Source organism: Notolepis coatsorum, assembly GCF_963971535.1.
Source record: "Notolepis coatsorum genome assembly, chromosome: 3".
Classification (NCBI taxonomy): domain Eukaryota; kingdom Metazoa; phylum Chordata; class Actinopteri; order Aulopiformes; family Paralepididae; genus Notolepis; species Notolepis coatsorum.
The window spans coordinates 49,524,874-49,538,831 of NC_140167.1; the positions used below are offsets into that span (position 1 = coordinate 49,524,874).

The window sequence follows — 13,958 nt, forward strand, 5'->3', positions numbered from 1 at the left end:
TTCTTTTGTCTTTCTCTGTCATTTCACTTCAGCTCTTAAGTTGTGAATTGAAATAAACATTCATGAAACACCAGTAAAGGAGTCCATCCATCACTCTCCCAGGGATGCTACACACATTCTGCACTCTCTCACACACAAACACACCACAGGTCATTTTAAAGTTTAAACACATAAGAAAAGGTCACTTTAAAGGAAAGAAAAAAGGTCACTTTAAAGGGAAAAAAAACATAACTGGATGTTTTTGTATAGTATAGTAGGATAGCATAGTGACAGAGTATAACTGTATAGTGTATAGTAGTGTACATAGGACTCATTACCTTTTGTATTTTATCTTAGTACTTTTATCATGTCTATTTTATTTTATTTCTATTCTATTTTATTCTATTATTATTTGAATTTTTTGCACAAGCGAATGTGCATGGCCAATTTCATTTCACTATATGTCTTGTGTATGTATGTGATGAATAAACCTCTTGAATCTTGAATCTTGAATGACACTTTGAAAGAGTTGCAAGTGAAGCAAAAGAGACAAAAAGCCAAACAAAAGACAAACGTTGATTGTATTTAACAAAACATATGCTTTCTCTCAGCCGTAATAATGTCCCTCAGCAACCACATCAAAGTATATCGTGGATTTCTAAGGGCAGTTAAATATTGAAGATGTTTTAATGATCACAAGCTTGCACGGTCCTCATATCTGCCATATGTGTTCTCTGGTTGACAGGAGGAGCTCAGAGAGAAGTCTGCATTCCTTTGAGAGAGATGCTTTTAAAGTTCTGCACACAGTCATTCTTTGTTGGTCTCTGGTGATACATGCAGCTGCCAGCATGACAGGATATATCAATGTTAAAAAATTAAAGTCATGTAGGCTATATGCAGCAAGATGAGAAGGTGAAATAAACTGCTGACACCATTATTAGAAAACTATCTTTCTCGCTTTGACGTTTTGAAAATTTGCTTCAATTCAATCTAAACTTCAAGAGCGAGATAATAGCCACATAAACACAAAAAGTTTTCACCCTTGCTGTAAATTATAACGGCTTCTATAAAAGCAACAAGGTCAGCGTGTGTTCGTTAGCTGACAGGACAGCCTGCTAATAATATAGCTGCTCGACAACAACATTTTACTCTTTGAAATGTTAATCATGAGAAAGGAGAAAAAAAGTCTTTGATCGTCTGCAATGCAGCGCTGTGCCCCGAGTACATCTCACCCACCAGGAGTACAGGATGCCAACATAATGAAAGTCAAGCTTGTTGAAAGGAAGATTTTAACTAAATGTTATATTGTCTTCATCTCCACGTCGTCCTCTCATATAGATTCAGATGGCAAATGTTCTTTCTTAGTTTAGCATACAGTGGGTCATAATATAATGTCAATATGGAGTGAGACAGACATGTTTGAGAGCTGCACACTATTTCACAATCATAAAATCCAGTTTCCCTAACACAACAATACAACATGCCCAAACATTTAAAAGTTAAAGCATTGTGGGAAGACATAGTTACAATGGTTTCCATTCAGGGTTTCCAGTTAAAATGCCTTATTTTCTTGGTGGTCTGGGGAAGGAACTGTGGCGTGGGGATGGCTGGTTTGAGCAGCCACACCTGCCCTGGGTCAAGCTGATCAGACCTGGGAGCAGATGTGGCTGTGCACCTGTTGCACATTGAAGTAACCAGTGAGCACAGGTTAAATCCTGAAGCCATCCTTACACACAATGAGGAGAGTCTTTGTCATAACAACATCATATCTGCTCCTTGCCATTCTCTTCAATAAACTGGTTTGTATTCACCATCATCTCCGCCTATGTCTCTGTGTTGGAGAGCTCGGTAAAAAGCCACTTAGTGTGGCAGGATTGACTGCTACAGAACAAACTTGTGGAAAACTGACAGCAGTTTTTGGGGCAAAAGTTTTTAACAAAGTACTTGAGGAAGGATAGAATCCCCAAAGCTGTCAGTATCAGTCAGTGTGAGCATCCAGCTCGGTACAGTCTGCCCCTCTAGCTCTACCTCTCCTCCCTTTTGGATGCTTTGTTTGTGTTCCAGTCAGTGCCAGACCTTGATCTCACCCCCCCAGTCACAAGTGGCTGTGGTGGCGGGCAGGACAGGGTGCTGAGCCACACAGAGGCAGGGCTGGCTGTGAGCTCGGAGAGTGTGAAGCGAGCGAGTGCTCTGGAAGTCGTAGAAGTGGGCGAAGCCGGTTGAGCTCCCAGAGGCCAGTATAGTTCCGTCCTGAGAGAAGTCACACTGCACGGCGTATCCCTCCACCTAGGATGAGGACACATGAGTCACACAGGGATTTACATTGTGAAACCCAATGGACCAAAGGAAAACACTGTAAACTTGTTTAAAAGAAAGTGCTCAACCCCATAAGTTGATATTAATAGCACTCTTAAAGGGGCAGGTCACCCAAAATGTACTTACCGGGAGTGCTATCTATCCATACAGATAGTTTCGGCTGAATGGCATTGGGTTTGTGGCAGTCAGAAGCACCACAGAACTCGCTGTGAACAGGTTAATTGGGAAGAACACTCGTTCTTGATAATAGTTCTTAAACTGTTCACAAAAAGGCCTGTGAATTATATTGAGTAACAGTGTCATGATTCCTGGAAAGAAAGATTGCTGTTGAATTTTTCAAGTGTATTTTTTTACCAAATGACTTTCAGCTTCTTTGTGACGGCAGACATCTCTAAAACTCAGCAAATCACACTGAACCTATCTGGATGGATAGATAGCACTCAAGGTAAGAGGAAAATATGTTGTTGTTTTTTCTTAAATTTTTGGTGAACTGCTCCTTTAAGATATCTGCCCACATTGAATTGGAGTAGACACAGCATTGGTTTAGGTTGGTTGGTTGTCCAACTGGAATGAACACTGGAATGAACACATGGAGATCAAGATGAAACCCATCGTTTGAGGCTTCTTATCACTTATATAATATATGTATTATGTAGAACTTCCTATGTGTTCCTTGATATTGACGCTAGGATGAAGGACATTGCAACTCACTGACAACAACAAGAGAAGGAGGGGGGTTGTCTCCTTGTTTAATCGTCTCGAGAAGGAAGTAAAATACAAAGCAGCTTTTTCAACACCCACTGAACCAGGCAGCATCTGACAGACATCCTGTGTTTGCTCTGCTCATGGAAATATTGTATTTTGTTCAGCACGTTTGTTTTGCTGGGAAGGCTGTTAAACACCAGAGGCTATGGGGGTATGATGTATTATGTCAACTGTGTGACATGTCAGTGTGTGTGTTTCAACTAGTGTGTATCTGATCTGTGTGAAGGCTTTTATGTTAATGCCTTTGTAGAGATACTCCTACATGTGTGGTAGGGCTGAACGATTTCACAGATATTGAAAATTAGATATGATTCACAGTATTAGAGGGAATGATAATGTTTGCCTTTTCATTGAACAAAGTATTAAGATGCTGATGAGGTGTTCTAAGTGTGTGTGTGTGTGTGTGTGTGTGTGTGTGTGTGTGTGTGTGTGTGTGTGTGTGTGTGTGTGTGTGTGTGTGTGTGTGTGTGTGTGTGTGTGTGTGTGTGTGTGTGTGTGTGTGTGTGTGTATTATGGTAAATGTAGGAAAGCTATGATAGTAAATGTGTTCATTCACCAACTCTGTTCCTCGTTGGGTCAGTACAGTAAATACACCACAGAGCAATAACCCTTGAATTACCTGCCATGGCATGATAAGTGCACATTTAGTTTTGATGAATGATTGAAATTGATCAGGATATCAACTACAATGTGTTGTATTTCAGCAAGTGGTCTATTTTTGGTTAGGGTTAGGAATCCAGTGAGGTTAACCTCCAGTGTGGTAAGGGGTAGGTTTATAAACAAATGTGTAAAAACATGTGGAAAATGGAATCAGATTAGATCACACATCTTTCACATTTACCTCAACATAGTATATATGCCATTTCAAACATTAACATAGTATACCATTTCACACTTTACATAGTATATATAGAGAATTAAACATTTTAACATAATATATATAGATCATTTCAAATGTTAACATAGTATAGACCATAGTAGTATAGACTAGGGGTGTAACGGTACACGGAAGCCACGGTTCGGTACGTACCTCGGTTTTGGGGTCACGGTTTGGTACGATTTCGGTACACAGGAAAACAATATTTATGATTATTATATATTTATAATAATTATTATAATAATACTTAGTTCCACCTAGGCTTGCTGCGGTAGTCAGTCAGTGATAACGGTGTCATTCTGTGTTCAGGAATCCACTTGAGTAAATAGCCTAGTCCCCCCTCCCCCCACCGTTGTATAGTTTCACTTTCACTTCTAGAGTAGATTTTACTTCACGTGACGCAGAGAAAGACTAGAGAAGAGATGCCATGTTACACAACAATGAGAGGATTTATCACTATTTTGGATTTAAACACTGTAGCAGCTCGACTGGAGAGGAGCTCAAAGGACCAGTCCAGATCAGCAAAAGTACGTTTGCATGTTTTTTTTTCTCGGATCACCTGGAAAGTAGCGCAGAAGAAAGTTGGTGTGTGTGTGTGCGTGTGCGTGCGTGTGTCTTTCCATTGGTTAACATTATTACGCGAACAAGAAAACTATGAACATTTTCAGCCTATTGTATATGCTGTGTTACAAACATACTGTATCATTCATGGTTGGTTTTGTTTCAGTGACACCTGTAGGTAAGGGGAGGAGAGGAGGGGAGGAGCGGAGAAACAGCCAAGTGCAGAGTGCACGTTCATTTGTTCTGTTGGCTTGTTCATGCCTTTAGTACAAGCTTCAACGTTTTATTCATCATCTAAATGTGGCAATCCAAGCTTGATATGCAACATTAAATGAATGACCTTCTGTGTTAAGACTGTTAGTAAGCCAGTGTAAAGTAAAGATATTGAGCATAGATTTGTAAAATGTTCACCTAGTGGTATGTATGAGACGTATTCTTCGTATGGCTGCACGTACCGCACCATGAGCCACGTACCGTAAATTCGTGAGTGAGTGAGTGAGTGAGTGAGTGAGTGAGTGAGTGAGTGAGTGAGTGAGTGAGTGAGTGAGTGAGTGCGTGCGTGCGTGCGTGCGTGCGTGAGTGAGTGAGTGAGTGAGTGAGTGAGTGAGTGAGTGAGTGAGTGAGTGAGTGAGTGAGTGAGTGTGTGTGTGTGTGTGTGTCCGTGCATGTGTGTGGTGTGTGTTTGTGTGTCTGTGCTTGCACAAGCATGCATCAGTATTATAACATTGATCCAGCGTATCCCTCGCCCTCGGGATCTATTCTCCACTGACCTTGTGTCCTTCATATCTCCTCCTCTTGTTCATCCTATAGGGTCGCAGGGAGGAGAACAATGCCATGTAGTTCCCATTGGTCTGGGCCACAAAGGACTCCTCTATTGGGTGGAGAGCCAGGCTGGGGCACGTATACCTCTCCTAGGTTGAATGGAGGCAGGAAAGCCTGCAGTTAATGTAACCTTTATTGTCAGTGGAAGTGTTGAAATGAACTCCTGTGTACAACATGTTTACACTATTGATTTGCTTTTCTTTTCTTGAGGATGCATGCTTGTTTAAATCAATTCAGGAAGTGAAATCTCTCTGAACTGAAAATAGTTTGCTGCAATAAGGTTTATGTCATCTACAATAAAACATTGAGAATGCATCCTCTATCCCTGAATCATAGAAGACCAGTTTACATCAGGCTTATACAGGCAGAAAGGCACATTAGGCAGACACAATGGGCATGTATACACGTACACGCACACACATACCTACACACACACACACGTGCACACACACACACACACACTTTCTCACTCCTTACGTGGTAGATCTGGTTGGAGACCTTGGCGGTGGTCTGGTAATCCCAGGCCATGAGGGTGCGTTCAGCAGAGTCCCTGCTGACGGAGTCGCTGCTGGTTATGAACTCAGAGCCGCCACTCAGGAACAGGATGTCCAGTGTCTGCTGGATCCCTGCCTTGTACACCTTCACCACCTGGGAGACGAGGCAGGGCAAGAGAGAGGAAATGGAACTGATTTTCTTTCTGTCCATTGAGATTGTTCGTGAATATCACAAAGTGGACCCGGGAACAGTCTACGTTTTACTTGCCCACATCAGGAATGTTGCTTCATTCCTTTCCTTCAAAAACGCACTCAAAACTCACCTCTGCTTTCAACCTCTGACCATGTTTTGTATTTCTTGTATTTAAACTTTGTTTTCCGCTATTGTGTCGTTCTGATTTAACTTTTTAAAATGTGTCTTTGAGTATCCTGAAAAGCACTTGTAAATGTATTATTGTTATTGTTATTATTATTATTGTTATTATTATTATTGTTATTAAATTGAATGGGATTTTGCCATAAATACATTTTCTAGAAATGTATTAAAAAGGGTTGTATTTTGCACCACAATTCTTAATGTTAAAAATACATTAAAATGAACTACTAGTCTATGTTAACGTTTGGAATCGCGGCACAAAATACAAATATATATAAATGACTGCTAGATGAGTACAACCACCTGGGTTTTGAATGGTTTGCAGATCAATCTAACATCTGTAAAAACATATTTTGAAAATACAATGTATGGCAGAATCCCATTCAACTCAGACTGAGTCTCAGAGTCCTCTTCCTGACATTCACTAACGGTTTCTATTCAAGTTCTGTAGATGAGACATTCTTATATCAGCCTTGAGTCCTGTGTAAAATACTCACAACACAGCAAAGAGAAAACCATAGAGGAATGCTGTAGTTGCCTTTTCAGCTACATAAACACACTGAATTATGAAATATGTAGCACATGTTTACATACATGATACACACACACACACACACACTTAAAGGCACAATCTGTAATCCAAGCGTAAAGAAATTGCTTCAAGAACACTCGAGTGGCTATACATAGTTTCACTTGCAGAATCACTATGTTTAACATTTTGCTGAAGCCAATGTCTGTACTTTTCTAGCCTGGTTAGACAATGTGCATGGAGCTGTGCTTGGGAAGGGAAGTGAACAGGAATGGGAGTCATCTGGACCTGAGTGGTTCAGGTACAGGCCTACAGGCAGCACAGTGAGTGCATGACCTTTGACCCCCCCCCCCCCACCACCTGTAGAGCCCACTGTCAGTTTAATACACCCCCCACCTCGACCCGCAGAGCCCACTGTCAGTTTAATACACCCCCCCCCCCCGACCCAGTTTAAAGTTTTGTTTGGTGTTTCTAAAGTTCAGTCCATTGTGACTTACAGATGCTGTCTCCAACTGTGATTATTGCCAGCTAGATCTACAGGCCTCAAAATACATTATTTTTGGTTTCTGACTTTAAGGTCACTTTCACATATAGTTTTGGTGGACTCGGTGCGGTTCTGGTGGTGAAGTTGCAACATTGTTGCATTCTTCATTTGGTTCGCCTGCGTTCACATAGCAATCTGTGAGGCGCACCGAACTATCTGAACAATGTCACGCGGTCGAAAAAGGGCGCTTGTCTATTGGACAGTGGAAATGTGTGTGTGGCTGCAAGCCTGTGTGTGCGCGCGCGCGTGCGCGCACGTGCGTGTCTGTGTGTGGACTAGTGCGAGCCCTCCAGATCAGCGGAGGCGAGTATTGACGTTGACGTGGCATTGATCCATTGATCCGTGCGCCTCGGTAATAATAATAAGCCGCATTTTTTCTTCCTTCTTCCCAAGATGCACAGTTAGATATATAGATAGATAGATAGATAGATAGATAGATAGATAGATAGATAGATAGATAGATAGATAGATAGATGCAGTGTGCTTGTTTTGCAGTGAGTGCTGCGAGCAGTGGTAATAATAATCACTTCCTATATTTGGTTCGCGTTTGGTCCGATGAAGCGAACCGAGACCGACGTTTTCAGGCGGACCAGAGTTCGCCTGTTTGGTCCGCGAACCGAGTTCGACGCGTATTCACACAAACCCGAAAAACCGGACTATCGAATTCTGGTCCGAAAGTCCGGACCAAACAGCCCCTGTGTGAAAGCGACCTAAGACACCAGTATCTGAAACTGGTGTATCAAGGCAAAGCAGTATTCCATGATGACGGGCCTCTCACAGAGAAGCTTCATTTATTCATCCGTCTCCATACATGCTAATGTTTTAAAAGATAATTCAAGATGCCTCAAATCTTTCAAACAGCATCTTTGAGGGAGTTGTGCAGATGTGACCATATAATGAGAAAGAACAGGATAAATAATTCCTTACCGGCATTCATTCCAAAAGGCAAATTGGAGAACTTTCCGTCTCCGTAACTAGTTCTACATAAGTTACAGCTGGTGCTAATTCAGGGCCCTCATTTATCAATCGTGCGTATGCACAGATATGTGCGTAACCCGTGCGTACGATCATTTCTAAGCAAAGTGTGGGACTTATCAATTTGAACGTGTGCTTGACTTTGTGCGTATATTTACGCACAGCTCAGGCCGTGCGTACCTGGCGCCCAGCGGTAGAATATGAAGACTGCAGACGGACGGCATTATGCTTTCATCAGTTTCATGCATTAGTTTCAACAATGACATGTTCTGTATGACCCGTAATTCACTATAGTGCATTGTAAAATAGCGACATTAGTGTAATTATTGTCAAACTCTAAATAGCATTTGGAATCTGTATTTCCGAATGAATTCAGCCTGGTTCATAGCGTTATTATAGGAATACTTCTCGCGGTGTGCGCTCAGATGTTTTCAGAGATATAGGGCATGTCTATTTGCAGAGAGAGAACATAATAATATTAAGTAGAGTTTGCTACCCGAGACACATTCTCCTTGATTTGTACCGCAATTTGAGACCCACATTGGAGCGTGGAGCAAATTTGGCTGATAATGTCGTTGCCGGTGGCTGGGAGGAACACGACTCATTCAGGCCTAATTGTATTTAATTCAATTGTAATGTTATTGGTATCTATAATTAAAACACCACTTAAATGCAGATCAGGGTTATCCACTGAAGCCATAATGACTCTGACCAGAACCACGGGCTCACGAGCGCACAATAGGCATTGTAGAGCGCAGAGTTGGCCTGCTGAAATTGATTTAATTTCAGTCATTACAGTGCTTAATGTCGGGTCAGCTTGTCATTTATTTCTGTCAATGTGCTGGTTCTGTAGCAGGACTGGGTCAGTCAACATCCTTGGCTCACCAAAGATAGTCTGCAGTCTGCACGCTCCCTCCTCCTCAGCGGAGTTGTCTGTGAACTTGACAACTTCATTGGATTTATTTATTCTCTAAAAATATCTATAATCATACGATCTCGGCCTGTCTGTCCGACATCTCCGCCTGGATGACGACCAACCACCTCAAACTGAACCTAAGCAAAACAGAATTGCTCCACCTGCCGGCCAAATCCTCCCCCCTGACCGACCTCTCCATCACAGTCGAGAATGCAGCTGTGACCGCGTCGCCGACCGCCAAGAACCTTGGTGTTGTCCTCGACGACCAGTTGAACTTCTCTGCTCACATCGCAGCGACAACCAGAACCTGCAGATTCCTCCTGAGCAACGTCAGAAGGATACGCCCCTTCCTGACAAAAGAAGCCACCCAACTCCTCGTCCAATCAACAGTCATCTCCCGCCTCGACTACTGCAACGCACTGCTAGCTGGCCTCCCGGCCACTGCCACCAAGCCTCTTCAACTCATTCAAAATGCAGCGGCCCGCCTGATCTCAAACCTACCGAAGTCAGCCCATGTCACCCCACTTCTTAGGGACCTGCACTGGCTCCCCATTGCTGCACGTATCCGCTTCAAGGCCCTCGACCTAGCATACCGTGCGGCAAAGGGAACCGCTCCCGCCTACCTCCGGTCAATGGTCTCTAACTACACACCCTCAAGACCCCTACGCTCTGCGTCTTCTGGCCGCCTCAGATCTACTCCTATCCAAGCTCCCGGAGGGTCATCAAAGAGAAGCCGCCTATTCTCAGTCCTTGCCCCACAATGGTGGAATGAACTACCCATCCCAGTTAGGACAGCCGAATCCCGTCCAATCTTTCGCCGTCGACTAAAGACTCACTTCTTCAACCATTATCTGAAATGACAAAAAAAAAATAAAAAAAAAAAATCTAACCCCGACTAACCTTAATGTCATGCACTTGTCCTAATAAACTAACCTACACTGTAACACGCAACACTTTGATGAACATTGTTACTCAGCTGATAGAGTTATACCCTTCTTGCTGTCTTGTCGCACAGAACTTGTAAGTCGCTTTGGATAAAAGCGTCAGCTAAATGACTAAATGTAAATGTAAATGATTAAATATTGTTTAAAATAAAACACTAAATACTATTATTCTGTGTGTCATGTTTCCAAATAAGATTGTTCACAACGGGAAATGCTGTATACGTTGAATTAGTTGGTTAGACCTCAGTGATCAATCTCGCTCGTGAAGTTTCTCAGAGTTCGCTCGGGTTAGACCATTATTTCACATCCCATGGGGGTGTTTCATGACCATATATGGATAATCGTGCACGAGCATAGATGTTAAGAACAAATGGTATTTATCAACACGGAGTGTGCGTAGGACCTGTGCATGCACGGTTTATAAATCCCGAATTTTCTGTGCGTAGAGACATTCTAAATTCTGTGCTTAAGAGCGAAAATAGAACACTTTCTAAGCATTGTTGATAAATGAGGGCCCAGGACTTTGTGGAGCCATACTGAGACCCCAAGAGTGCAATACCGGCCAGATCCTGCTAGGTGGCAGTATCGCCCAACCTTTGAAACCCTGTTCCAGACTGTGTGTGTAGTACTCATGAAGGAGAGTAATGTAGAAAGACATATTTCATGCATGTGCTTCGTTGTGTTTGGAGTTCAACATGTTATTATGTGTACAATGGAAGTGGACAAGGGTTTTCTATTGTTATTTATTGTTATTTTCTATTGTTATTTAACACTTTCGCGGCCACTGGGATCAGTCTAATCTCACTCTATATGGCCAGCATATCATAACAACCTTTCATTGTGTGTGAGGCTGTTTGTAGAGCTAAATCTATACTCCCTTCAATATGCCTTAAATAAAAAAGAATTTCATCAATACGTTCCCATTTTATAGCGTCGTGAATCTGAACTATATACTGGAATGTTCTGGGGTATTTCCTGGAAAGCGAGATACAAGGCGCTAAGCTAATAATGTTAAATCGAATGGCGTTTCGGCTATACACAAGCTAGAGCTAAAACTCAAAATGCATATTATCGGTATCATGGTCCACCATGAATGCTGAAAGGGGGGGGGGGGGGCGGGGGACGTCGTTTCTGATTATTGATTACCAATAACGGCATTAGCCTCATTCGCTGACCGGGTGGTTGGCTATCAAAGCAAGGCCCGATCGGGCTGTAATTTACGTGAAAAAGCTCTTACCGTGGGCCGGTTGGATCCCAAACAAGATTTCCCAGTTATCGATCGCCATCTGGTAGATCGATATGTCCATTGGCTGATGCATACTGAATTCAGCGTCCCAAAAAGTATTCCAAGCTACGTCCTACAGTCATAGCTTTAGGCTAGCAAAAAAGTCCACCCATGATAAAAAAAAAATTAAAACACCAGTCTGTAAGAAGAAACTGAAGGAAGAAGGAACACTGCATTATCGAGACGGCGCCCCTACGAGGATCTGGCCGGTAATGCACTTTTCCGAATTCCAAGAGTAGGGTAAATCTGCAGTGCCGCTCGGTGACATTGACTAGGATATTATAATGGAATAAAAGCCAAAACAACCTTACCACGTATATATACGTGGTTGGCCCTCAAGCGTTGGATCCGAAACACGTATATATACGTGGTTGGCCACGAATGTGTTAATGCATAAGAAGTATATTATTATTTTCAAATGCGTTGTTTACATTTATGCTGTTTTCTATTGCTTGGGTCTGAGAAGAAGTGATCCATGAATATGTGCTCGATTGTACTTGCCTTGCAAGGGACTGTGACTACTTGGAGGGGGAGCACATAGATATATGTGTTCTATAGATATCTATGGGGGAGCACACACCTGCTTCTCATTCATTACACAAATGAGAACAGCAGCATGTGTTTGTGTGGTTTTTCACTCTCCCCTATGCAGGTAAGAATGTGAACAATTGTTGTAATGGCAGAATTTCTTTGGAGTTTCGTTTACCATTTCGTTTTCAGTGCGTGCAGCAAAAAAGTTTCAGACTCGTGTCCAATGGCTAATACAAATCTGTATCCACAGTTATGATGTACACTCACGGACTCCAGGATTACGTTTGAAGGTTCTTTACTTTCTTTGGGCAGTCACACAATATACAACATCATTCTTCAACAGGATATAGATCAAACTAGGATCGATGGACTACATTTTGGACTACGGTCAAAAAGTGATGTGCTTCCAACTGCATGGGCACTGTCTCACTACTCACTAGGCACTTCAAGTTCACTGCAATAAAGAATCTCGCACATGCGCAGTAACACATCTAACGTACATGTAATGTTAATTCTTAGAAATAATTCACAACTAAACTATAAATATGGCTTATAGCATACCACAGCATTACAAATTAAACTACTGCTCGTTTTCTATGCAATAACTAAATATATAAAATACAAATATATTCAAAATATAAACTTTCAAGGTTTGGCTCTTACATTTGTGTTTTCGTTTGGTTGCTACTGTTATTGCTTTGTACAGTACATATTGCTGTTTGTGAACATGCCAAGGACATGCTAAGTTCAATGTATGTAATTTACTGTTTTCTTATCAATTATACTTGTCCTATGGATACAAATTGTCATTTCAAGGAAATTGGTTAAAGGGAAATGTCATATGTGGTTATTTGGTGAAGGAATTAGTTTAAAGGGAAGTCATATTTGTGGTTATTTGGTGAATACTACTGTGAGGAAAAAAGGCTATATATATAGAGAGAGAATGTTATGTGACCGTGACATTGAATTTATTTATATATGATTTTTGGTATTTGTAGATTCTGCCTTGACTGAACAGATTTGTATTTGTGTTTGATATTGGTATTATTGTGTTTCATTCATTACACAAATGAGAACAGCATTTGTGTGGTTTTTCACTCTCCCCTATGCAGGGGGTGCAACATGTGTCACATCTAATGTCGTCCGGGCGGAGAATTTTGGTCCAGGCAAGTCTAGCGGTTCATCCGAGCACATTGAAATGCGTCCATGGCCCCTCGATGCATGTGTTGTGCCAGATTATGTCGGGACCCGATTGACTGGATACTGGAAATCGTGATCAGTTGGACAATTGGAATATTCTTTTTGGAATAACCCCGATCAAAGGTAAAGACTATCTGACGTCAATTCCACCTTGACCCTACAATGATTTCATATCAATCCAGCCAATCAACGTATGTAGTATTCAAAACAAATGCCATTACTGGCGATCAGAGCATCAAACAACGCCTTAGCAAAATTCACATATCGCTCCATAACGCAGTTTCCAGGAAATATATAAAGTATAAAGTCCAGCTTTCTCCTCGTCCTCCTCTCAGCCACATGCAGATAAAATCAGTCACTAGAGACGATGCGTGATGCCTAAAGGGACATTTCCACCTACAAGATACTGCCAGAAAAGTTACTAAATCTTTTTCATTTAGAAAGTGAGTTTAGTAGAAGGAAATTCAATTCAGATTCAATCAGTTTGCACGTTTAAACCGCTCCAGGCACAGTTTTTTAGTACAGGGAAGCCTAGGGCTTCACTCGATCGCATTGAATCGTTTTCGGGACAATCGATGCATGTGTTGCGCTGGATTATGTCGTGGACCAGATGGACATCAGATGGACCAGATGGCGATCAAACAATTGGAATATTCTTTTTGGAATACCCCTGACCACAGGTAAAGACTATCTGACGTCAATTTCAGCTTGATCCAACAATGTTTTCATACCGATCCAGCTGATCGGCGTGTGTTGTGGTAATAACGAATGCCGTTACTGGCAATCAAATCATCAGAAACTACCCCCCCCCCCCCCTTTCATGCATTCATGATGAAACATAATA

The 13,958-nt window shown here is 41.9% G+C and overlaps 1 protein-coding gene across 1 annotated transcript in view; it reads right to left on the minus strand.

The window, feature by feature from the left end:
- Positions 1-542: 542 nt before the first annotated feature.
- Positions 543-13,958, minus strand: part of wdr25 (WD repeat domain 25) — a 68,016-nt gene continuing 54,600 nt past the window's right edge. The window contains exons 4-6 of the mRNA XM_084309642.1: positions 5,798-5,968; positions 5,269-5,409; positions 543-2,265 (exon numbers count right to left, since the gene is read on the minus strand). Coding sequence (XP_084165768.1) covers positions 2,044-2,265; positions 5,269-5,409; positions 5,798-5,968 — 534 coding nt within the window. The 3' untranslated portion in view covers positions 543-2,043. The remainder of the gene's footprint in view (positions 2,266-5,268; positions 5,410-5,797; positions 5,969-13,958) is intronic.